Raw genomic sequence first — 26,724 nt, 5'->3', positions numbered from 1 at the left:
GCAATGCAGTTGATGCTTCATGTTGGCTCCCCAGCCCTATCTCTCTCTTTATAGGTACCAATTACCCCCACCTAGAGTGACCAGACAGCAAGTGTGAAAAATCGGGACAGGGGTGGGGGGAATAGGAGCCTATATAAGAAAAAAACTAAAAAATTGGTACTGTCCCTATACAGTTGGGACATCTGGTCACCCTACAGGTGAGTTCCTTCCCCCACCCCTTCCCAGAGACCACAGCAGCCAATTCCCTCCCTCAGACTGTGCTGCATTCAGCTCTCTCTAGAACCCAGCGGCCCGGCTCTTACATGCTCCACTGCTTCCCGTCTGTCCAGGCTCCCAGCAGAGCGGTGCCCCCAGACCTAGTGGTGCCCTAGGCAGCTGCCTACTCTGCCTATGGCTAAGGACAGCCCTGCCCACTGGTGACCCAGGCCATCCTTTGGGCTCTGTGGTGAGAACCCTCAGCCTCCCACCCCCAGTCTCTACCCTGATTGGCTGAGTAGGGGGTTACTGACAGGGAGGAGACTCAGGTCCTTGTTGTTCTCTTTTAAGACCAAGTAAATAAGTCATAACCAGTCATATGTTTGACGAATTTTGCTGCTTCTCTGCATTAATTGTCTCTCAGCAGTTCATGATTCTCTCTAACATTCCAGTTCTCCTAAAACACTTGCTGAATAATTACCATGAACTGTTGTTGGTTTGGTGTTCATTTGAGAGCACTTTATTCAGGTCATTCAATGTATGAAATTGACGATCCAATGGTTAGTTTGAAAGTTGGGGCTCTAGGGTCATATTCTCAACTCTGCCACTGACTGGCTGTGTGACCTAAGACAAGTCAAGTCTCCTTTCTCAGTCTTAGCTTCTCCCTCTTTCAAGTAGGGATAACAATCTGCTCCTACCTACCTCACAGTGGGGGAGCAGTGGATAATATGAGGTATCCTATCATGTTTACTCAGATCAGATTATGACATAACAGAATAGCTGAAATATTCTATTTTATTTGTATTTTATTTTTAAATTGTTAAGAGCAGCAACTACTTAGCTCAGACTGAAGCATCTTATCTAATTTTTGAGATCTAAGTGTCTCCTCTTTGTGTGCGACAAGACAATTTAACACACTGTGACAAACAGGAGATGCTTTTGTTTTGCAAAAAAATATTTTTTCAAAGAATTTTCATCACACTTGTTATGATTTCAAGAAACAAACTGATTATTCTGAAATGGGATTTTCTGACAGAAACAGTTTCAATGAAATTTCTCCACCATCTCAATTCCTGGGTTTATCCCTGCCTCTGGGGAATTTATTGTCTGTTAGAACAGGAGTCAGGACTGGCAGCTTCTCTTTCTGCCTCTGCCACTGCCTTGCTGTGTAGGCCATTGGGTAGGTCACTTCCCTTCTCTGTACCTCAGACTCCCCATCTGTCCAATGGGAACAGGGACAATTCTTGAACTCTGGGCAGTTGTAAGCCTGGGTGAGATAAGGGGCATTAAAGCCATTTGTGAAGGAGAAAGGGGAGTTTCGCAGTGTTGAGCACCAAGGAATTCTAAACTTTGCTAAACTGTCTAGTCTGCGGAAAGAAGAAACGGTCGGGACCAAGTTTTAACCGTTGTTCTTTGCTATTTTGGTGGCCTTAGCAAACCAGGTGCTGTGCCCCAGTTCTCGTCTGAGACCCCCAAAAAAGAACATCTTCCATCCATTAACAAGACAGTACCTATCTTTAAAAGGGGAACAAAGAGAACCCTGGAACTTAGAGATTAGCTAACCTCACTGCCATACCTGGAAAGATACTGGAACACATTATTAAACAATCAGTTTGTCAGCACCTACAGGAAAATTTGGTTCTTAAGACTAGTGAGCATGGATTTGTCAAGAACAAATCATTCTAAACTAATCCTATTTCCTTCTTTGAGAGGGTTATGGGCCTAGTGGAGGTGGATAAACAGAAGATGTGATCTATCTTGGTGTTAATAAGGCTTTTGAGACAGTCCCATAGGACATTCTCACAAGCAAACTAGGGAAATGTGGTTTAGATGCAATTAGTATAATGTGAGTGCACAGCTGGTTGAAAGCCCATACTCCAAGAGTCTTTCTCCATCTTTGGCTGTCCAACTGAGAGGGTGTACCTAATGGGTCCAGCAGGGATCAGTCCAGGGTCTGGTACTATTCAATATTTTCATTAATGATTTGGAAAATAGAGTGGAGAGTATGCTTCTAAAATTTGCAGATGACACCAAGCACTTTGAAGCACAGGACTGGAATTCAAAATGCCCTTAACAAATTGGAGAATTGGTCTTCTTGAGCCAAACTCCACGGGTGGGCCCCTCTTTATAGACAGGGCTGTAGTGAAACCCCAGAGTCAAACACTCCTCCTCCTGGGCAGTGCACTCCGACCTTTAATGGTCAGATGCTGCTTAGCACTGTCAGAGCAGCTTTTGCTGGGGGAATTCTCCCAGCACTTTCCAATAGTGGGAAAGTATTAAATCCCCATTTGACTGCTGGGGACAGAGTCATAGAGGGGGAGCAACTTACCCAAAGTCCCACAGGTCAATAGGAAAACCAGCAATGGAACCCAGGATTCCTGACTCCCAATCCCCCAGTCCAGTCACTACAGCAGAGCACACACCCTCTCAAAGATAGAGAGACTGGACATGAGGGCCTGGTTGTAATTGCCAGCTGTGGGAGGGAGTGTGCAGCAGTGGTTAGTGAAGGGGGCTGGAAATAAGGACTGCTGGGTCCCATTCATGGCTCTGACACTTCATGTGACCCTAATTCCCCTCCCCAGGCCTGTTTCTCATCAGTAGGGTTGGGGTCGCAGTCCCTACAGCCCAGGGAGGTTGGGAGGTTCCAGGAAGCTTTGTAAAGTGCCGGGATGTCAGGATCTGGGAGGCGCTGTCACCCCCGCACTAGGGCAGTGTTCTGCACCCTCTTCTGCTGGCTGAGTTTCTCTGTCCCTTGGCAATAAGACAGACTCTTGTTTTCACAGCCAGTCGATTGCCCATTGTCATCACCCTGCCTGCTGGCTGGGCAGGGTAACTCCTCAGGTCACCACCCTCTCCAGCCTGCCTTGGACTTGGAGAGTGAGGAGGGCAAGGGACAGCTGGTGTCCCTGAACATCCGCCACCCATCACTCCATCACCTAGAGCAAGTGAGCGACATTAGTGTTCCTCTGTGGTGTCCTCTGTCCATCTGGGGAGAGGCAGAAAGAGGGGGAGATAATCTCTCCCAAAGGAGATTGGATTTGTAAACCGCTCGTAGGAGTCCCTTACTCTCAGAACGGAGGGAGGGGCTTCTCCAGAGCCATCTCTAGTGTGTTTGGAAAGGTCCCAGCAATGGGACTCCCAGCCCTTCCCCTGTGGGAGACTGTTCCCCAGAGTGAGAGTCTCTGAGCTGGGCCAGACCCTGTGAGCTGTTGAGCATGGAAATCAATGGGAAACGAGGGGGTCCTGGGTTTGTTATGCCTACGGACTTTGACATGGGGAATGGTTTCCCAGGAATAGTCAGGACTCCTGGGTTCTGTTCCTTCTCTAGCTTGGGGGAAGTCTGGCCTGGGATAGCAGGAGCTGCTTGTCCAAAGTGACTGATGGTCTTTGTGACTGACCCGAGTGCTCAAAAAGGAGGAGACTCCTTATGTATTGCAGCACCAGGGATGACAAGGGGGAACGTTGGGAGCAGATCATGCAATGAACTCCTGCCAGTGTGTGCAGATTCCACTCTCTGCATCCCTGTGGGGCGAGGAGGAGCTGCTCTGGCTGAGGCAGGGACGGGGAGGATCCAAAAAGGCGGGTTAGTGAGAGGCTGGCTTGACCTCAGACTTTCACCTGCTCCCCACTCAGTTCCAGGATGGTCAGGCTCCTGAGGATGTTCAGGAAGAAGGCTCTGTAGGTGGCCCCAGACCCTGAGGGAAGCAGCTGCCATCTTCCCCAGGAACAGAGCGGACCCTCCATCCTTGCTGGCGGGGAAGGAGCTGGGCCAGGAAGTGGAAGTGCCCAGCCTTCTGGCAGAGGAAACCCGTTCCCGGCGCAGGCGCTGAGATGGGAGAGGCACCGACCAGGCTGAAATGGAGCTGGGCCAGGATGTGGCTGGGCAGGCAGGACCCAGCCCAGGAGTGGAACTGGGCAGGGTGGCTCTGGGGCTTGTATGGGAAGCACCAGGCCCAGGAGCCCAGCCCTGATTCCCAGCAGTAGGCATCACCCTGCCCAGTCACTGAGGACCTTCCAGCCTCCCCAGGGCAGGAGGTGGAGGATACCTGTCCTAGCACCAGCAGCTTGGCCTGCTCCCCATGGGACAGCAGCAGTGCCTGGGACTCGGGCAGCAACAAGGCTGATGGGCGCTGCTGCTTTGGTCCAGGTGAGGAGCCAGGCTGGGCTCAGGGAGGGGTGAGGAGGGGACTATGAACACACCGGGCCCAGACACTTGACTAGTGCTATGGGGGGTGGGTCCCCAGCCCAGGTGTCTAGCCTGAGCCACGTGAACCCCACTGACACTAGATGCTGCCACTTCGGTCCTTGATGCTCCAGTTGTGGGGAGGGGCAAGAACCTCCCAGGGCATGTGTGTGTGGGTGGTCTTTTGCTATGGGCTCCTGAAGGAGCTGGGGGCTGAAGGTATCACTGAGAGGGGGGAGCGTGGGGCCTGATTTGCCCTGGGGCCTGGACATGGGACGAAGGCACATTGCCCCACCATGTCCCTGACCTTCCCCCAAATGGCAGATGTCACCCTACAGGGACCCCCAGGGACTCAGAGGACAAGGAGGAGGAATGGGTAGATGTGGCCACAAAGGAAGCTGCTCTCAAGAACATCTGAGAGCAGCTCCAGGGCCGAGAAAAGGTATAAACATTTCGCAGCTGTGCTGGAACCAAGATTGTCTTGCCTCTTCTCAACACCCTGACCCCCTGCAGAAGGTCTTGTTTCTGATGATCCACCAGCTCTAATGAGGACCTTTCTCTTACATGATCTGGGACACCCAATATGGGGGTGCTCCTCACACACCAGCTGGGATCTCCTAGCCCTCCCCTCCCCTCCCCCCTGCACAGGCACTGTCCCAGTTCTTGACCCTGCTTTTGTAGGAGTTGTGGGTGATTTGGACAATGGGTGGGTACCCACTATCCCTCATTCAGGCCTGAGTCCTGCAGCTGTTAGGGTGGGGCAGAGAGGTCCCTGGCTAACTGCTCTCTCCCCTAACCCCACTCCTGGTGGGTGCAGGATGAGGCCCAGCACGCCATCCTGCGTGTCTTGCTGCACAGCAGAGAGGGCAGGACACATTGGAGCTGCACTGCTGCAAAGTGGCTGTAATGGAGAGGATTGTGGTGAGTGAGACATGGCACCCAGCAGCTGGAGGGTGGACAGAGACATGGGAGGGGCAGGGGTCTCTCTGGGCCAATGGATGGGGGATGGCTGGTGCTGAAGGGGCAGCTGAGGGCAGGGATTGCTGGGGCTGAAGATTGGGGAGAAGAGACAGGAGAAATTCTGAGATTGGTCACTAGTGGGCAGAAATTGGAGGAGCGGGAGGCAGGTGGGAGGATCCTGCTGGCTGTGTGGGGCACTGGCTGTGTAATCTCCTCACTGGGAAGTGTCAGTGAGGCCCGAATCTCACACTCCTCTGGGTCTCACAGCTCATTGAGGAACTGCCTGATAACTCTCCATCTGGTGCCATCCTCACTAACTTCCTGATTGCTGTGGGCAACCTCAGGTACCAAGATCTGGTTCTCCTAACTCTGGTGCAGCTCAGGCCCAGTGCTGGGAGCCACTGCCCCGCCCACTTTCAGGTCACCTCTCAAGGCTGGCTCCTCTGACAGAGGTGGTGGGAAGATTCACTCTCTCCTGGCTGGGCTGTTCTTTTCACTCCAGTAACATTGCAATGGCTTTGGGGAGACTTACTCCCAGGATCAGATACAGGAGGGGCAGCAGGGTCCAGGGAATGGGCACTATTCCTACCCTGCCACTGTCTATCTGGGAAACCTTGGCCTTATCAGTCCCTGGCTCAGTGCCTCAGTTTCCATTCTTGCCAGCCTGTGTCTATTTCCCTGCAGTTTCATGTCCATGTTCGTGCCAGTCCCACCCCCATACTGCACAGTCTAGTACTGGCTCCTCTCTCTTGCCAGGACCATGACATCTGCCCTGGAGCCAGTGCTGGAGACCCTCCTGCGAGCTGCCCTGCGAGCTGCCCTGCATGCCGTCTTCACCCTGGGCATGGAGAAGGACACCCCTCAAGTCCAGGTAGATCATGCTAAAGTCATGGATTGAATAGCCAGCTGTCATCCTGCCATGAATCCTTGCTAATTCCCTGCAGTGGGATGTGAATGAGAAAGGCCAGGATCTGTGTTTGGGGGTCTCACCAGTGCTTCCCAGAGACCCCTCTTCCCATCCTGTGGCAGGTGTAGCCCCAGTTTCCCTAACTCTAACCCATGGGTCTCCCTTGCTTTGCAGGATATGCATAGGGTCTTGCCAGACCTCCTGGATGCCATGCTGGGGAACCTGCTGGCAGAATCTCCAGACACCGACAGGCTCCACTACATCTTGGAGGTGAGCCCGATGAGAGAGATGGGGGCAATTTTACCTTAACTCTTAGATCCACTTTCCAGTCTGTCCTCCTAGCTGGGCACCCAGTGGCCATCCTCAGTCAGGACAGTCAGTGCAATGCAATGTCAGGCCCTTCCTCCTCGAAGGACAGAGGAAGGAGCTGGGACTTCAAGCCAGAGCTCTGCCTGGTTCTGTTGAGCACTAACCACAGAGTTCCGGCTGGCTTGGGGAGTGGGAGTCTGAACACCTCCTGTGAGATCCAGAAGATGGTCCTCAGAGAAGAGTCATAGGAGGACCCCAGAGAATCAGCCCTTATTGCCGATGGGCCCTGAGATTCCTGGGAGGATTGTGCTCACACTCAGTCCCTTCACCCAACCAAGGGGGAGGAGTCTGTTTCCTTCCTGGTGAACTGTTCAGGAATCAGGAGTTCAGGGAGGATGGGACCAGCCCTGACACCGAACATTGTTCCAGTCTAGAGAGACAATGACAAGTTGTGACCTGCAGGATACAAGCATCGTCTTGGGGGCAACAATACCCTTCTAAAGCTCTGTGATCAATGAATCAGATATTTCACCCTGCACACAATGTCTCAGCCTCCTGGGGATGGGGTGTGTGTGTCTCATTTGCACAACACATGCACCAGCCCATTGATCCCGAGCTGCCTCCTTTCCCCACAGCACATTAACTCCTGGATCATGTCCAAGGTGTCACAGGAGAGAGACAGGGCCATTAGGAGCAGCACGGCCCTGCTTAGATTCACCATCACCCTCCCTGAGTTTGATGTAAGTGACCTCTGACCCCAGCTTCCTGACTCCAGGTGTAGGTGGGCCGGCTCCAACTAGCTGTAGGATCTGCTGCTGCAGGGGCTATGGGTTAGGAGTGTTCCTCTTGGGGAGACAGTCAGAGCAGAGAGTGAGCTTGGCTTGAGTCAAGTTCTTATCCTGGTTAAGTGGTGACTCGGGGCTTTTAAGGGGACCATGCTGCAGGTTCATGCCTTCCTGTCATCCTAGAGCACCTGGGGAAGCAAACCCTCATGGACGGCCCTGCCCACATCCCTGTGCTCCAGGCTCCCTTGGGGGCAGAGGAAATTAGGGGTCTTGCTCTAGCTCCTATCCTCTAGCATCTGCTGCAGAGGGGCTGAGGGAAAGGAGAGTCCTGACCCAGGCGGGGACTGGGAGCTGATGGAGTCCCCTCTCCTTCTCTCTTCCATTTGAACTCAGCAGAATTTCCCAGTATGGGTCACCATGTGGCACAGCTGGCTCTGTTCATCAGTGACCCAGCCAAGGACATCAGCTGGCAGGCCAGGGAGGGGGTTTACTGGCTCTACCACCTGCTGCTGCACCAGGGGGGTAAGGAACTCAGCTGGGAAATGGCACCCAATAGAAGAGTGAGACTGGGACCCCAGCCAATTTCTCTCAGACTGACCTCGGCTGGAGGATGAGGCTCTCTCTATCTCTCTGTTCTACACCAGCCCCTGCAATTCTGTTGGGCCACACACGCACTGAGGACTCTGCCCACTGTGCAGCCACCAATGGGATTGGAAGGACACAAGCACTGCAACCAGAATGGCAAATGTGTGTCTCTTTTCTAGGGCTGACCATCCATGTGGCTGAAGACCTGTGGTGCTGGGACTGGCACCAGGACAGTAGGCTCTTAGGCCACAGGAACACAGCCAGAATGGGAGAGGTAAGAACACTCTGTCAAGGCATGAGACAGCTCAGGGAGTGGGGGTGGCTGGGTCCCCTGCAGTGGCTGCCTCCTGGGGCCACTAGACGGAGATGCCATTCTAATCCCAGGATTTGGAACCTGGCTCTGGGCAATCTGCTCAGGGCCGCCCAGAGGATTCAGGAGGCCTGAGGCAAAGCAATTTGAGGGACCCCTTCCCTAAAAAAAAAGTTGCAACACTATAGAATACTATATTCTCATGGGGGCCCCTGCGGGCTTGGGGCAAATTGCCCCACTTACCCCCCCTGGGCGGCCCTGCCAACTGATGGCATAAAGCATGGAGCAGACTCACCCACTTTTCAGTTCCTTTTTTACCACAATCTAGTTAAGATCCAAAGCAGAGGGGAAGAAGGGTGGGTAGCAACATCCAGTTACAATAAGGCAAGTAACCTCCTTTGTTTCCCTTCAGGTGCTGATCCCTACATGCATTCCTATGTGCATTCCATTGTGGATGACTGACAAGAAGTACTCAAGTGGATGCGAGGATGCAGATGGTAGAGCCATCTGGAAAACCACTGTCCTAAAGGAAGAGTCAGTGGAGTTCTGCAATAGAGCATAATGTCTTGCAAATATAAGTTTTCTCCCTTGCAAGTAGAAGGCATGAGTGTGACATACATTGAGGGAGTGAAGTGTCTCTTCTTCAGAAGCATGTGGTTTCAGAAAAAATACAGGTAAGTGAACTGATTGATTCATGTTAAATTCCAAAACTACTTGAGTGGGGGGGGTGGGAGCATTTTGGATGTAATCATAAAGAGACTTTGTTTTTATGGAATATAGCATATGGCAGTTCTGCCTTTCGAGCTCCCAACTCAGGCACCTATCTGGCTGAGGTGATGGCCACAAGGAACGCAACTTTCATTTATATGTGAGACATGGAACATGTAGCTAATGGTTCAAAGGGAGGCTTAGTGAGTGTTAAAAGTAGAAGGTTTAAGTTTCAATGAGGAGTTGGTTTCCTTACAGGTGGGAAAGTTCTGATTAGGCCCTTTGAGAATCTGCCAATCAGCGGGTGACTGAAAACAGAATAACCATCTGATGGTGGATGGCACACACTGATTGCTGTCAGGTGGACTTGTGTAGAACTCAGAAACCCCAGCTGTTTTGAGAGAAAGAAGATAGTCCAAAATGTGAGAAAATATCTGCTGATGCAAGAGTTGCATTTTTCTGCTGAGCCCAGATGGAAAAATGCTTCCACTTGCCTGAATAGTATTTCCTAGTAGAATATTTTCTGCTATTATTAAGAATGGTTTGTACGGCTTCAGAGCAGGAATGTTTTAATATTGATTTCCATCCAAAAACCAAGTCATGAGGTGAAACGCTCCTAGGATGGGATGCTTGATCTTGGCCTTCTCCTGGGTCAAGAGCTCAGGAATGCACTGGATGTTGATCGGAGGTTCAGATGGCAGTCATAAGAGATTTGGGAACCAAAACTGTATGGGCCATTTGGCAGTGATGAGGATGAGATGTGCCCTGTCCCAGTGAATTTTCCATAGGACCGGAGGTAGGAGCAGTAAGGGAGGAAAGGCATAGTTCAGCTGCTCTGAACAGGGGAGCAAAGAATCGCCCTGAGAATGTAGTCTGAGAGCTACTCTGAAACAGTATATGTTGCTCTTCTTGTTCGTTTGGGAGGAGAACAGATCCTGGTTGCGGGTCCCCCACTGAGTGAAGATGCTGTTTCCAACTTATGAAGCATATAGTCTGCATTGGAGTGAGAAGAGACTTTTCCAGATAGTCAAGACAGGGGAAAACAGTGAAGCTGTTCTGTCTGAAATGAGCCCCTACTACTAGAAAGGTCTTGGTAGAGACCCTGGGGGCAGTAGAGAGATCGAATGGGAGTACCCTGTATTGAAAGTGGTCAGGCCCCACAACGAATTTGACAAAAGGCCTGTGGGCAAGATGAATATCCATGTGAAAGTAAGCATCCTTCACATCAAAGAGCTGTAAAGCATGTCTTTTTCTATTATTAATAGGATTATTGATACCAGAGTGACCATATGAAATCTCAGCTTGCACATACAAGAGTTAAGATTACAGAGATTGAGGACAGGTCTCCGGCCTCCCATTATTTTGGGAACTTGGAAGTACACAGAGTAAAAACCTTTCCCTTTGTGTTGAAAAGGTATGTGCTCTATTGCTCTCCCCTGGAAGAGGGATTCCACTTCCTGCCTGAGAATCCCCTCATGATGGTCCCTGAAGAGGGACAGGAATAGGCGTTTTGGAGGAGGTAGATAAGTAACTTGATATCATAGCTGTTATGGATGATATCTAGTACTCACCTGTCTGTTCGTATGGCACTCCAGTTGTGGAAAAAGAATGCTACATGTCCTTTGTAAGAGTATGTGGGGGTTGGATAGTGGTGTCATCATAAACAGTTTTCAGCTCTCAAACTCCCATCAAAAATATCTTTTTGCAAGGAACAGGATTGAGATAATGCTGTAGACATGGCAGGGGCAGGGAAAAGAGACTTCTGTACTCTTTGTCTCTTACAAGGAGGGTCATAAGATTGATGGTGATAAAACTGTTTAGATGCTGGTCTAGGTTAGTAAAGTTGCCTGTGATACTTTCTTTTTGGGGCAGATATATATACTCCCAGGGAGTGGAGGGTGGCCCTGGAGCCCTTCATTGAAAAGATGGGTTTCATCAAAGGGTAGGTCCTCCATGGTGTTTTGGACCTCACTAGGAAACCCTGAGGAGTGCAATCATGACTCACAGCACATCACAATGGCCATTGCCATCAACCAGGATGATGCATCTGATGCATCAATCACTGATCGGAGTGAGGTTCTGGCCAGTAGCTTACCCTCTTCAATAATGGCAAGGGTATCAGCGGTCCAGAGGCAGAGGTTGGTATCAGGAGGCTCTGGATCTCCTGTCTGAACTAACATTTTTGCAGAGGAGAAGACAATGAGTCCTCTGGCAATTTGGATCCTATCAAGTAAAAGAAAAAAGGGTCCAGATCAATGGCAACAGTGACAGTTCAGATGGAGGAAAGGCATAACCAACAGATAGAAACCTATCCCCTCTTCTATCAAAAGTAATCACTCAGTGGAGTCACAGTGTCCCTAGTGGAAGAAGGTCCCTGATGATGGGTGAAACTAAGGCTTGGGAAGAGTAAAGACATCCTCTGGTGCACTAGTAGTCTTTCACCTTCCTGGAGTGCAAGGGATCTGATGGGGCAGGGGTAGGAAGAGGGTTCCATGTGGCCAGAGTATGAGACAGTGATAGTACCATTGGCACTAAAAGCTCAGATTGTGCCAGAACCAATGGATCTTGACTTTTTGACTTGTAGGTCACTAGTGGAGTGGATGTTGCTGGTATGGGATCTGGTACTGGTAGAACCCTGGATCTATGGACTTTAGAGTTGTGGCTCTGGGATTTAGGACATACTAAGCCTTTAGAGGTTGAATGATCAGATTTCTTGATTTAGGCAGAGTTGCTTCAGATGCAGACTTCAAGGGAAGACCTGCTCTTCTGCTTGTGTGAGCATTCTCTGCCTTCCTGATGGGAGGTCTTTGGGCATGGATTCCCCTGCAGCCAAAGCCAGGGCTGTGCGCCCCCACGGCTTTGGCTGATGCCAGAGCCACTGCTGTGTGCCCCTGCCCTGTAACTTTGGCCAGAGCTGAAGCCTGGGCTGTGTGTCCTCACACTCCTGTGACTGAAGCAGGGGCTGGAGCTGGGTTGTGCTCCCCCCATTGGCGGTGAGGCTGAGACTGTCAGTCCCCACCATCAGGCTCCAGCTGTCATTCCTCCCTCCCCAGCCTTTTCTCCCCCGTTATATTTAGTAAAAGTCATTCACACATAACAGCTCCCATTAGTTTTTGTTGATTGTCTGCAACCTGTCAGTGACTTTTACTAAAAATAACCATGACAAAATCTTAACCATACTCATGGGTATGGCCAGGGAAAGAGTGGCAGATATTACACCTAGCCACAACATGTGCCTCCTTGAGACAGTATAAGCTGTTATGGTGGTTGTCACAGACTGAGAAAGATCAGGAAACGTAGTTTTTTGAAGCCTGGAGTTCTGGGCATAGTCCAAAACCTGTAGAGGTACGGGGGTGAGGTGTTTCCCCAAGGCAGGGAATCATCTAACTAGAAAACTCTGCTAAAACTCTTAAAAACTTACTAATTATACAGAACTATATACAAAAGGCACCAAGGCAAACTTTGAAATCTTTACAGATTGAAGAAATCGAAGGAAAGCTCTGGACACTGGAGGTTCTAACCCAGGCCACGTGGCAGTAAGAAGGAACTGGAGAAGCAGTCAGTTCGTTCCACCCTTTATACTTTCGTTGGAAGCACAAGAAAGGCAAATATGCACGTGTGGACCAATGGATGCTGCTTGTAAGAATTCTCCAATTCTATGAATATGGAGCATACACTACATCCACAGTGGAATACACATAGCGACAAGTTCTCAAAGAACCACAGGCATCTAGAGGATATTTGGGAGACACAAACTCTGCCTTTGAAATCCAGCTAGAAACACAACCAGATTGTTAGGTTCACTTTAGGGACTATGTCCATTAGAACTCTAATCTTTTAAGGATATTCCAAGGGATTTATAACAGACAAATATGGGACTAAGGTAACAAAGTGCTTCAAACTGTAACATCACTTATAAGGACATTTTCTTTGTGTTTTTACCCTACTCTCAACAGGTGGAAGTTAACCACAACACCTACAGCATGAAAGAAAAAAAGAAAATAGGGGGAAAAAAGAGACCTACTGGAATAAAAACCTAGCCTTCCAAAAATCCATTCTAAAGCTTACATCAATGTCCTTCCATTGCACTTTTATGTTTTGCTGAGAAAGTTCAATTCTTTTGTTTAGGTATTTTTATAAAAAACCAAAGGTGATGAAAGAATTAATTCCTCTGTTGCAAAAACCCTAGATGGACACACCCTCTCTTTGGGAAAAATAAATAATTCACAATTTTACTGCACACTGTCAGCTCTCATTCATTAGACTCAAACTCTAAGCCTTCCAGCAGCTCCACCTATTGAAACAATTTGCCCAGTAGGCATCTGGAGGTGCCTTGGCATATATATAAAATCAGCACAAGTTAGAGCAACCCTAGCATAGTGTATAGCAAATTGCTTTGCTTTTTTAAACTGAAGCAGAAGATTTCAAAAGCTTTTAAAAGCAACCATGTCTGGTAAGGGCTTCCAGGGTTTTAAACAACATGCAGAAGGGGAGGTTCAGGATGCTGGTAAGAAACATTAAATATAATTTCTCTGTTCATTGTTCTGAAAAAAAACAAGGGCTAGTTTCTGCTCTCACTTACACTAGTCTAAATCTAGAGTTACTCCACTGACTTCAGTAGAATTACTTTGGATTTAAACTGGTGTAAATGAGAGCAGATTATGGGCCTGGATCTGTTTCTGTCTTTCCTGAGGCTGGTTTTGTAATTTTGTCAATCTCATAATCTCAAAAACAACATAATATTTTGGTGTTTTATTTGATAGTACAGTGAGAATCCAATCACTTTATAGATGGGATTCGCCAATCAATGTCTATTATTATTTGAGACTGATTTTTTTTTTTTTTTTTTTTTTTTTTTTACCACTGCTGAAGGGAAAAAATACTGATTTTACTGCTCCCAAGAAGCAGGGAGGAGGGATAGCTCCGTGGTTTGAGCACTGGCCTGCTAAACCCAGTGTTGTGAGCTCAATCCTTGAGGGGACCACTTAAGGATCTGGGGCAAAATCAGCCCTTGGTCCTGTTAGTGAAGGCAGGGGGCTGGACTCAATGACCTTTCAGGGTCCATTCCAGTTCTGTGAGATAGGTATATCTCTATTATATTAACTCACACTGACAGCATGAGAGAGTAGAGTCTTCTGTTCACAAACAAAATAACTGGAATATAGGGTTTGGTCCTGCCACACTGCAGCAGTGGTTTTGCCACTGACTTCAGTGAACACACAATCAGAACCACGGGCTCTAGTTAGACAAGCTTCCCTGTTAAAGAGCCTTAGCCATGATTTGGAGAACACCACCTTCAGGATTAAGAACCCGACCCTGGAATGAACTCCACGTGGACAGCCCCCCTCACCGGCATGGAATTTACTGCAGGATAGGGTTCTAAGATGATGGCTCAGCCTTTATGCCTGTTGAATAACAACTTATTTTAAAACTTCATATTTTGCAAGCAACTAATTAATTTTTATTCTGAAGCATCACAAATACTTCATTTGTTCTTGTTTTTTTTTTAAATAGTTACTGCCTCTGAGCAGTGTAACCTTTTTCATACCCTGCTCTCTAAACCGACCTCTGTTGAAGAAATTAGATTTAATCTGTGGTGGGTGTGTTTGCAACCTGGAGTGAATAACAATGCTTTGCAGAAATCAATTTTAGTATTTATACTGACTAAAAATATAGACTATTTATAATAAACATAATACTTTGGTTTTACTCTCTGCTATGAGCTTTCAGATTTCTCTGGCTTTACATAAAAACCTTTATACTTTTTATCATAGGGGATGTTTGATGTATTGCAATAACTATAACTATATTATGACTCTTATTGTGCATCAGAAGTTTATATTTCAACTGAACAGACAACAATTTTCTTTGTAAATTAATATATCCAGTCTCTATATGGCTTATCATACGCCTTAAAATATGTTTGCTGTAGATTTATGTACCCTCAGCTGAAGCTTCTACCGTTTGTCATGAGGTCACATGACCTCCTCAGCCAAGAGCAGATCTTCAGCAGGTAGAGACAGCGCTGTTGGATACAATCCAAGGCTCTAATCCTGCAAATACTTACATGTGTAGTTTAAGCATGGGAGTAATCCTACTGACTATAAAGGAATTATTCTTGTGCTTAAAGTTAAGCATATCTGTAAGTGTTTGCAGAGCTGTGGACAAATTTTAATATACAAACAAAACCCAGTTTATTTTGGTATCTACAGGTTTTATATTTCCATATCTGGGGAGTCCAGTTTCCAGAGATGCTGATTTTGAATATCTCACTTCAGATGCTGCTCCAACCACACTCAAAAATGTGTAAAATTAACATATCCCAACCTCTTTAACTGCTCAGTTGCTAGCAATCCAGTTAAACAACATCAGTTTGAGCCATTGTTCAACTATTACTTATAAATTGATTCTAGAATCCAGGCTGTGATGCTCAGTTTCTTTCTTAATATATTTGATACTCCTTTTATGGCTTGAAAACAGGTACAGAAACATGGTATATAAACTGAAGTTGTCCTTCAGGGTATAAACACCTTCTCCTGCATTTACTTTCATTCTTCTTTTCTTACTCCATCTGTCTTTGTTAAACCAAATGTGCAGATGACTGAAAATTGGATTACCTGGGGAGGGGTCCCCCCAGGAAGGCGAAAGGAACTCCCCTCTCTCAGCTCCTAGCTCCACATACTGCCTCCGCCCATAGGCACCAATGGGAGCTACAGAACCTGGGCTTGAGGTGGAGCAGAGGCAGCATATGGAGCTAGGAGCTCGAGGTCACCATTTCCCAGGGGTTGGATAGGGAACCTATCCCAGCCCTGCCAATCCTCCTCCCCCCACACCCCCAAGCACCCATGCCGCCCCCTGGGCCACAACACTTCCCCCCAGAAGCACCTGCAATGCCCTCAAGCACTCACAGCGCCCTCCCAGGTCACACACACACCTCCGAGCACCCATGGTGGCCCCCCAGGCCATCCCTACTGAGTCCCCCCCCCCCCCAAGTTTTAGTCAGGGATATATAGAAAAAGTCATGGACAGGCTGTGAATATTTGTTTACTGCTCATGACCTGTCCATGACTTTTACAAAAATACCCAGGACTAAAACATAGCCTTAATCATGATACACTGACCAGAATTTTTCAATACAATTTAACTCCAAATCAGTGTGGATCAGACAGAGGTGCAGGGCACTTCTGCTGGAGATTTCTATTGCTGTATGAATAGATGTTCAGCTCAGAAGAGATTAGAAAGTAAATGTCATTTAATGTTAATGTTTAATGCTAGCATTATAAGTTCTTCTCAATGTGGTATATGCACTCCTGTAACATAAGGTTTTTAAAAACAAAATGTACCTAGCTATGTTTCTAAATGCCACATATTTTCAGTAAATTCTTGTCATTGATAAGGCAGGTCACAGAAAATCACCCAGATGCTGGGAAAGTGAGACTGTGCTTTCATAAACTGCTTATATCTTTGATGTAAAATGGCTTTTAGAGGGACATTCCCACATAATTTCTCATTATTGTTTAGTGGTCTGCAGTTGATCCATTGTATTTTTACCTCTTGTTTCTCTAGCTCATCCTTGTAAACATACCCCTTTCCCTTCACTGGCCTGTCATGTCTCCATCCTTCTTTCCTTCCTGAAACCTCATTCCTTCCAAACAGTCTGCAAAGACTATTTTACCCTTTGAGGAAATGTTAACAACCCAGATGACAAAACATCTTCAAAACAAGAAAAGTAAATACATAAATAAAAAAACAGCATCATGGAATTAGCAATATGCAGCTAAACGCCACTGCTAATCACATCATTCTCTCTCTCTCTTTCACCCTACATTTTGTCGTCTTATCCATCACTAACATGCCGAGAACACTGTTGTTGCTATATAATCGCATAGCACACTTTGCTGGCAGCATGCCAGCAGCTTATATACCTCATACAGATACCCATCAGCAATATGCATAGCCTCAGCCTATTCTCTATTAATAATCTTCTGATATACTCCCACCATGGTCTACAGCCTGTTAAACACACAGCAGAGGCAACGGTCATAACACTTCATGGGCTGTGGTGTGGAGAGTATGGGAAGAGAGAAGAGGAGAACGTAATCGTTAACAGGTTAAACGCATTGTTTTTCCTGATTACAGCAAATGCGCTGGGAAAGTCTGCACAGCAGGTAGTGAACCAGGCTACAGATGCATGTCAGAAAGGTATGAGAAATTATATTATGTTCAATGAAGGCAACACTGGGCATGAAGGGAAAGCTAGCAAAAGACAAAGCCATCTTAAAAAAAAAAAAAAAAAAAAAAGAATACAATGAACCCAGAGCCAAATCCTAATGTTTTTACTCAGTTTTTACTTGGTGCTTTCTCAGGCAAAAATCCCATTGATTTTAGTGCGAGTTTGACCTTACAAAAGGATTTACTAAAATGTGGGTAAGAATTTCAGGCTTTTTGTATGTAGTTACTCTTGTTGTAGCCATGCCAGTCCCAGGATATTAGAGAGACAAGGTGGGGCCAACTTCTGTTGGTGAGAGAGACCTGAAGAAGAGCTCTGTGTAAGCTCGAAAGCTTGTCTCTCTCACCAACAGAAGTTGGTCCAATAGAAGATATCACCTCTTCCACCTTGTTTCTTTGTGTATTTACTAGCAGATTCACTACAATTTCTCACTGATTCTCTATTTCTATAGCTCACAGTATATTTAGTATTGTGTTCAAAGTTCATCATTGATCACAGTGAGGGTTCTGGCAGTAGTGCAGTCAAAACTTTGTCTATCTTTTCTAGAGGCTAAGTAAGCATGTGGTGTAGCTTGATTTCTCATGCTCTAAGGGCAGGAGGCCATAATGATCCCAAGCCCAGCTCCACTACTTGGAAGCTCAAGGAGCTGCAGATCCAGCAATGATGTCAATCATTAAATGGTGCTGGCAGCCCTATGGCTGTTGTGAGGGGTCTATTTGTGTTTCCTTTCTGGTGATGAGAATTGCCAGAGAAAAAAAACAAAAAAGGTCACTAAATCAGTTTCTAAGAATGATGGAAGCATTAGCAACTTTGCAGTCTAAATGTGCACTTATTTGAAAACCAGAAGCTAAAGGTAATATCCTGTTCTCTCCCTCTAGAGTAGGGCCTCTCACTGATTATGACACCCAGGGAGTGGGGTTGTAGCAAAATTGCCAAAATCTGGCAGCTGCAAGAGAACTAAAGGGACACCAGGAAAAGCTCCACTCCTCCTTGCTGCTGCCATCCCCTTTCCCTGCCAGCTCCACTACAAAGCTTCCCATTCCTCCCGCTTCCCCTCACTATACACAACATTCTCTGCTTCAGGGAAACACTGCTTAAAAATGGTGAGAAACCAGTGATTTTGTTCCTGCAGCCTCTCTCAGCGTGCAGCTCCTTGCATAACTAAATAGTGATTTCCTGAACTTATGCAAGCTAGGGAAGGGAGGGGCCAGGAGGAAGCACCTCCCTACATTTCTTACCCCACTGACGAACACCACTCTCCCTTTCATCAGTACCCAACATCCACCCATACCTCCAGTAGCCACTAAAACACCTATCATCGCACAAGTAGCATCCAGCCACTCATCCAGACAGCACCTCCACCATTCCTAACCAGCAGCTCCCCAACATCTATCAGTTCTAGCACCAGTATATATATCCCACCACCACCACCCCAAGCTGCACTAGCAGAGAGAAACTTGTCTTTAGAAAATGGCAGCAGCTGGTATCTGGTGTAGTGAATGTGAATCATATGGTGTAACGTACACAGTTTGGTGTAACAACGACAGGGATATTTGAGTCAGTTTCTCACTTCCCCATTCCACGATAAATATAAAACAACATACATTTGAATGTATTGACTTTGCTTTTATGTTAGCTGCTTCTCTATCTTTCTCAGGTATTGACCAGGCTTGCAAGACTGCTCAAGAAGGTGTAGAAAAAACAACTGGACAAGCATCAGAAGCCGTGTCTGGCCTTGGGAAAAAAATTGGACTTAAGAAATGATGATCATTTAAACAAAGAGTGTGAGATGTTGTAAAATCAATGTTTGCACTGCAATTCAGTAATCATTTGTGTAGAAATATGAAAGCTGTTTGCGATTTGGATCATTTACTGTGCAGAATGCTCACCCACTAGTTTAAAAAAAAATCTTGTATGATCTAGTCAATCTCCCATTCAACATGAATCATAAAAGTTTCAGCAGTGACTAAAGTATTGTCTGTCTCATACAGTGATGTAAAGGTTGTTGATACATTAGATCAATGTACCTAAAAATTTAAATGATGAAACTATTAATATTCCTGCCATCACATAGGTAATGAACAGCAGAAGATTTACCTATGGCATTCACGTTTTTTTTCCCCAGCGAGAGCTAAGTTGTTGTTACATTTCAAGCCAAATGTTCATTTATTCTAAAATTTTAAAATAATGGATAAAGAAATAAGAAAAACAGATGATCAAATTTCTTTCACAAAGGAAAAATAACATATCACCTATAAGTACACTGGTTAATTATACAGAGCTCTCCACCAAAGGATCTCAAAATGTTTTACAAACCTCTCTGATCTTGATCCAAAATCCATTGAGCGGGTTAAGTATCAAACTCATTTTACAGATAGGCTGAGTCACACGGAGGCTGAATTGTCTAAGGCCACAAAGGAACTCAGTGGAAAGGTCTGGAACAGAACAGAAGACTCTTGGTACTTAGTTCTCTGTTCTAACACAGCCTGCCTCATATATTGTGCACCTGTCATAGTGCCTGGTCCTACTGCCATTGGAGTCAGTGGCAAACCTCCCAATGACTTCAGTGGGAGTGAGCAGGATTAGACGAGTATTCTCCAGGCACACTATATAACAACTTCAGAAACACATACCAACAGTCACTCCTAGCGATGCATCACCAAGGCTGAAATAACACTCTCAACCTCCAACTCTTGCCTATCCCTAAAGTACCCACTCAGAAAAATCCTGACTAAATACACCGCCATTTAAACATGCCTTAAAACTAATTAAGTTTAGTTTGTCTCACACCATGGAGAAGTGAATTCTAGACCAATGGGCCCTCCACCAGTCTAACCTCACTCATTTAATGTACAAATCTAGGAAATGTCAGCTTGAAAACCTGCTGATATAAACTGTTGATCAAGATCATGCAGAGGGATGCAATCTTCAAGGTTACCCTGACCAAAACCTTAAAGCACTTTGTAGGCTAAAATTATTACCTTGAACTGATCTCTGAAATATACTGGAAACTAATGCAGTCAATACAGTCCTGGCATAATGCACTGTATGCATGAAACATTGTTAAAGAGGTGGGCACCTGTAGTCCATGTGAGGTGAAGTTTTTGATTGGTCTTCCAGGGCAGGCCCGAATACATTACATCAGAGTAATCCAATCTGAAGGTTACAAAAGCATAGATGACTGGTATGATGTCCAAATCCAAGAGGAAAGGAGACAATATTCTCACTTAGCAGACCGGGTTTACCCTGGCGCCGGGCCCACAATCAGAAGGAGCCCAAGCCAGTCAGATCCCCCAGCTGCCTGAGCTGGCCAGGAAAGCTACCCCAACCCCTGCTCCGCCTCTTCCCTAAAACCCCTGCACCCACTCCACCGCTTCCCCAAAACCTCCGCCCTTGCTCTGCCCCAGCCCCACCCCACCCCACCCTTCCTCTGCCCCAGCGCCACCCCTACTCCACCTCTTCCCCTGAGCTACATCCCAGGGGACTGCAGCAGGGGTGGTTCCCATTCTGCACTTACCGGGCAGCAGGAAGTGGAGCAACCTGGCCCCATCTTGCTCCATGCTGCTGGTGAGTTCTGGAGGGAAGTTCCCCCCTGCCCCCAAGTCCAGGAGCCAGGGGAGCAGAGAGGAGTGGGCTGGGGTCGGGTCACTCCACTTCCTGCCGCCCTGTGAGTGGGGTCGGGTCCACTCTGCAATCACCAGGCGGCAGAATGTGGAACAACCCGGCCCCAACTCGCTCTGCTTCTCTGGCTCGTGCTGTGGGGGTGGTTTCCCCCCAAGCCTGGGGAGGAGATGGAGCAGTGGGGAAGCAGCATGGGATGGAGATGAGAAGGGGGCTGAGGAAAAGAGGCAGTGGGGATGAAGGGGGTAGGGTGGGGAGGAGACGGGGCAGTGATGAAGGGGCACGGGATGGGGGATGCAGGGGGAAGCTGTAGCACGGCATCCCCTTGGTAGAAGCTGGGGCTCCCCTGTTAAGCAGGCCCATCCAACCCTCACCCTGACAAGCCCCACCTCCCCTGCATCTGTACCACCCCGATGAGCCCCCCAGACACTCTCCCCACTGAGCCCCAACCACCTGCACCTGGACCCCCACCCAAATGAACCCCATCTCCCCTGCACCTAGACCCCCACCATGCTGAGCCCCAAACACCTTCAGCTGGATTCCCTGCACAGTCCCATTGCCCTTGCACCTGGAACCCCACAATGAGCTTCTGTGCAGCCAGATCTCCCACTGCCACCCACACCCAGATTGCCCCACAGAAACCTCTCTTACCCCAAACTGGACCCCCCCATACTAAGTCCCTCTGCACTTGGATCCTGCTGCCAGGCTGAGCCTGCTCACTCAAACAGGGTGGCACACAGGTGGGGGGGGGGCAGGGTGTTTCTGGGGCAGGCCTGGCCCTTGCACTGTGTCAACACTGTGGGGTTGGGGGAGTGTGCAGGGTCCTCTCCCACTTCCATGCAACCAATGGCCTGTGCTCTCCACTGCCATGTTGAAGCCTCCACATTAACAAATAGCATTTAGGCGTATTTATTTATTGACAAATAACATTTGGGCATAAGGGTGGGGCACTGGGAAGGGTGGGGTGGGGTGGGCCTACCCTCAATGGAAAGGGGCATGCTGGCAGCACAGGGCTGTGCAGGCCAATATGCGTCTGGCAGCTGCAGGTTCGTAAACAGTGCCCCCTGTTTACGAATGTGCTGTGCATCATTGCCCCAAGCCCGCCTTTCATGCTGGAGACTGACCATCCTGCCGCCCCTGCACCTTGCCCCATGGGGGCCAACAAATATGTTTGGCACCGGGCCCACAAAGTTAATCCAGGCCTGTTGGCAGACACAGATCATAAGGAGCATTCTTGTCTGCAGCTGCTTTCTGGCCAACCAGGAACAAGTTGGAATGGAATAGAACCGCTGGTTAGTGCTCCTTTTCAACAAAAGAAAATGATATCCTCTGAATCAAAGAGACCAATAAATGCTCTTTCTTTCACCTCTGAGTATTTGCTCGATCACCAACATCATCTCTATTTTATACAGTTCAAGACTTACCTAGCCAGCTCTCAATCAAGACCTAGTCTTGGCCACACACAGGGAAAGCTGAGTGACCATAGTATCTGGGTCTGATGAAATTGCATGTAGCTGTTGGCACAGCAGTGCAGAGTGACCCACTATCTCCCCCAGTGGCACATACCTACTGACTACGAGGTGTGACAGAATAGATCTTTATGCACAGGGCCCTGCCAAATTCACGGTTCATTTTGATCAATTTCATGGTCATAGGATTTTAAAAATTGTAAATTTCATGATTTTCAGCTACTCAAAGCTGAAATTTCACAGTGTTATAATTGTAGGGGTCCTGACCCCAAAAAGAGGGGTTTTGGGGGGGGGGAAGAGGGGGGAGGGAGGGAGGAGCAAGGTTATCGTAGGGATGTTTGGTACTGCTACTCTTACTGTTGTGCTGCTGCTGGCACTGCTTTCAGAGCTGGGCAACTGGAGAGCAGCGGCTGCTGGCCAGGAGCCCGGTTCTGAAGGGAAAGCCACTGCCAGCAGCAGCGCAGAGGTAAGGATGGCATAGTATAGTATTGCCATCCTTACTGCTGCACTGCTGCCTGAAGAGCTGGGCCCTCGGCAAGCAGCCACCACTCTCCAGCTGCCCAGCTCTGTAGGCAGCATCGCAGAAGTAAGGGTGGCACAGTATGGTATTGCCACCCTTACTTCTGCACTACTGTTGGCAGTGTGCTGCCTTCAGAGCTGGGCACCCATCCAACAGCCGCTGCTCTCTGGCCGCCCAGCTCTGAAGGCAGTGCAGAAGGAAGGGTGGCAATACCGCGACCCCCCCCTACAACTTCCTTTTGGGTCAAGACCCCCAATTTGACAAACGCTCGTCTCCCCCATTAAATCTGTAGAGTATAGGGTAAAAGCATATAAAAGACCAGATTTCATGGTCCGTGACATGTTTTTCATGGCCGTGAATTTGGTAAGGCCCTATTTATGCATATTAGTAACTGTTAACAGGCTCTAAGAAGAACGCCTCACTACTGAAACCTCTGGAAAAAGCTGTTATCGCCAATCTGCACGAGGCTTGTATGCAATAAGAGTATATTTACACTTAAAGGTAAACTCAGGGTTTGAGCTAAGGCTCATGCCTAACCCCTCCCCTTCTGCCTACATAAAAATTGCACTAATCCAAGACACAGACCCAGGGTTCCAGTACCCCACAGGAATAGAGAGTCCAAGCCTGACTCAAGCCAAGACCCAGAGTTCAAGCCCTATTGCCTGCAGCGTAGGCACAATCCCACTGGTCTCACGCTCTGTAAGTCTGCCAAACGTATCCCACAATCCCACGAACTGACTTTCTTTGTCCTCTGGACAATGACGTTTGGTGAACAGTCAAGTTTTTTCACACTGCACCACATTTTGGGAAGGCGATAGGAAGGCTGGTATATGGGTGGTTAAGACACAGGCCCGCATGATGCAGTGGAGTTCCTGGGTTCAACAATTTCTAATCTGGGGTTACAAGTGAGTGTAGACGCTCAAACCCTATATTAACAAACCCAGGGTCTGCTAACTTGAGTTATACTAACCTTGAGCTTACTCTGATGTTAGAGATACCCTAAGAGCCCGGCATGGGCAACCATGTATAGCAGTGGTTTTCAAACTGTGGGTCACAATCCAGTTCTGGGTCACAGAATGGAAAGGACTGGGTCTCGGCGGCTCTGGTCAGCACCGCCAACTGGGCTGTTAAAAGTCCTGTTGGCAGTGCTGCCTGGCTAACGTGGGCCAGTCCCAACCTGTTCTGACACCGCACTACACTCCAGAAGCAGCCAGCAGCAGGTCCAGCTCCTAGGCAGGGGGGACATGGGGCTCCATGCGCTGCCCCCACCCCAAGCACCGGCTTCGCACTGCCATTGGCCAGTTCCCAGCCAATGGGAGTTGGGGGAAGGTGGCGGTGCCTGTGGGCTAGAGCCCTGCAGAGGTGCTTGTGCAAGGAGCCGGGCCTGCTGCTGGCTGCTTCTGGGATGCAGCAAGGTCTGCGGTGCCAGGACAGGCAGGAAGCCTGTCTCCGCACCCCCGCTGTGCCGCTGACCAGGAGCTGCTCGAGGTAAGCCCGCACCCCAATCTCCTACCCCAGCCCTTAACCCCCCCAAAACCGAGCACCTTCCTGCACACCAAGCCCCTCACCCTCAGCCCAGAGCTCTGACACCCTCCTGCACCCCAATCCTCTGTCACAGCCCTGAGCCCCCCCAAACCCAGAGCCCCCTCCTGCACCCCAAACCTCTCATCCTCATCCCAGAGCCTGCACCCCCAGCCCAGAGCCCTGACCCCCTCCTGCAACCCAACCTCGAGCTCCCTCCCACACCCTGAACCCCTCATTCCCAGCCCCACCCCACAGCCCTCACCCCCACACTCCAACCCTCTGCCCCAGCCCTGAACCTCTCCCAAACCCTTCATGCCCCACTCCACTGGGTCACGGGCATCAATAATTTTCTTCAACTGGGTCACCAGGGAAAATAAAGTTTGAAAACCACTGATGTATAGTACATAATCTGTGAATAAACAGGGAATTGCCATGCATTGCACAGAGAGTGCCACTCCAATGTCCACTGTTACCGAAAGCTTCAAAACCTAAATATTTACCCAAGCCAAGTCCACAGTGGAACCATTACACTGCTGTAAAAGCAGCAAAGGGTCTTGTGGCACCTTATAGACCAACAGACGTTTTGGAGCATGAGCTTTCGTGGGTAAATACCCACTTCGTCGGATGCACACTGCTGTACTCTTGTTACTGGGCAATGCACAGTATTCTTAATTATTTAGTACTTTTCATGGTTACTTCCCTGATGGTAAAAGATCCAGAGAGTTTATCCAAGAAGCTTGGAATTTTGAACTCTAGAGGGCTGCTGTCACCATCTTTAGGACCCCAGGAGTGGTCTGGGTGCCAGTACTCATTCACATAGAACAGCCACAAAGTATTTCTGGAATCGCATTCACAATGGGACTGAACAGATGTATTTTACTCTGCTACAGCCAATAATCATCTTACATGACTGCTGATATTCTCACTGCTGTGCTCTCAGTACAGACAGAGACTTCATGTTCACTTGACAGATTATTTATGTTATCTTATTACAATTCCAGACTGCGTCTTCAAAGTATCACCTGCTTTCTTTTCAAGTTTGTTTCATGTTTCAGATGGCTATAAAAAACGATGGGGCCAAGTTCTCAGCTGGTGTAAATCAATATAATTCCATAGATTATTAGAGTTGGAAAGGATCTCAGGAGATCATCTAGTCCAACCCCCTGCTCAAAGCAGTACCAATCCCCAAATGGCCCCCTCAAGGATTGAATTCATAACCCTGGGTTTAGCAGGCCAATGCTCAAACCACTGAGCTATCCCTTCCCCCAACTTCTATGGAGCTGTGTTGATTTACATCAACAGAGGGGCTGGCCCATAATATCTAGTAGCAGCAAAACTGGGTATGGCACAGGTGTCTGGTGAGCCAGGGTGAAGACCTGCGGGTCACTGCTGGAAGCTTTTAGCAACCCAGGGTTATGATCTGTAGGTTGCTGTCCAGACTCTGTGGGGTTGGGAAATGATTAACAAATCATCTGCTTAGCACATCAAATGCCCTTTGTGATAAAATAAGCAAGCTCAAACTGAGGCACAAAGGTAGGGATATGGGAGAGGATGGGATGGCCACATAAGCATAAAAGCTGTCTGAGGAGGAGGTAGGGAGAGGAACTGTGCCTTTGTTCAACTGACCCACAAACACCAACCAGCAGATCCTGCCCTCCCAATCCCTACATCTCAGACATGACAATGATCTCTGACTACTGTCAGGATCCCAGTACTGAACTCAGGCCCACCAACTCTGTAGGCAACATTAATTAAGGCACTGAACTGCTCTCCCCCACCAACAGCTTTAGTGCTAAAGGCCTAAAGAGCCACAGAAGCCATGCCTCAGGCCCCTGATTGGATAGACAGGAAGCACTCTCATTCGGTACCTGGATTATATAAAGACCCCAACAGGAAGAGGCAACTGTCTGAGCAATGGAACATTGGCTGCTGGTTGTTGCCTTGTCTGACCTTGTATCCTTAAGTCACTGACCCAGCCTCTTGGATTGGATCTTCCAGCTAATGACACCTGCAAGAACTCTGACCATTGCCTCAGATTGCTCCTGATACCAGTTGACCTCCCAACTAGCTGATTACGCGTGCACACTTGACTAGTGCTCTGGACTGCCCCTTAGCCCACCTGGGTCACCAAGCATTACAACTAGAGGCATAGTTTAGGGGGGCATTGCCCCCACAAACAGAGGCAAGGTATGGGGGGTTATCATAAGCATTCCCAAATCTGGACCTTAGCGTCCAGAAATCTGGGTGCCTGCATGAACCCCTCTAAGCTTAATTACCAGTTTAGCTCTGATCTCACTGCCACCATCCAAAAATTCCAGTGTTTTGGCTCACTCTGGTCTCCCCAAAACCTTCCCTGGGGAACCCCCAAGACTCAGATGCCCTGAGTCTACCACAAAGGCAAATAACCCACTTCCCTTC

General features: G+C 48.1%; 1 protein-coding gene and 1 long non-coding RNA gene across 2 annotated transcripts; both read left to right on the top strand.

Annotated features, from left to right (window-relative positions):
• Positions 1-5,513: 5,513 nt before the first annotated feature.
• Positions 5,514-10,487, top strand: LOC142047792 (uncharacterized). Its single transcript, XR_012657041.1, has 6 exons — positions 5,514-5,682; positions 6,095-6,209; positions 6,420-6,515; positions 8,104-8,198; positions 8,647-8,908; positions 10,357-10,487. It is a non-coding gene; the product is annotated as an uncharacterized LOC142047792 (long non-coding RNA).
• Positions 10,488-13,192: 2,705 nt separating this feature from the next.
• Positions 13,193-19,222, top strand: ADIRF (adipogenesis regulatory factor). The gene is made up of 3 exons (XM_032780684.2): positions 13,193-13,449; positions 17,082-17,144; positions 18,830-19,222. The coding sequence occupies exons 1-3, from the start codon at positions 13,389-13,391 to the stop codon at positions 18,934-18,936; spliced, it is 231 nt and encodes a 76-aa protein (XP_032636575.1). The 5' UTR covers positions 13,193-13,388; the 3' UTR covers positions 18,937-19,222.
• Positions 19,223-26,724: the final 7,502 nt, after the last annotated feature.

Source organism: Chelonoidis abingdonii, chromosome 15, assembly GCF_003597395.2.
Source record: "Chelonoidis abingdonii isolate Lonesome George chromosome 15, CheloAbing_2.0, whole genome shotgun sequence".
Taxonomy (NCBI): domain Eukaryota; kingdom Metazoa; phylum Chordata; order Testudines; family Testudinidae; genus Chelonoidis; species Chelonoidis abingdonii.
This window is presented reverse-complemented; position numbering and strand designations above follow the sequence as displayed.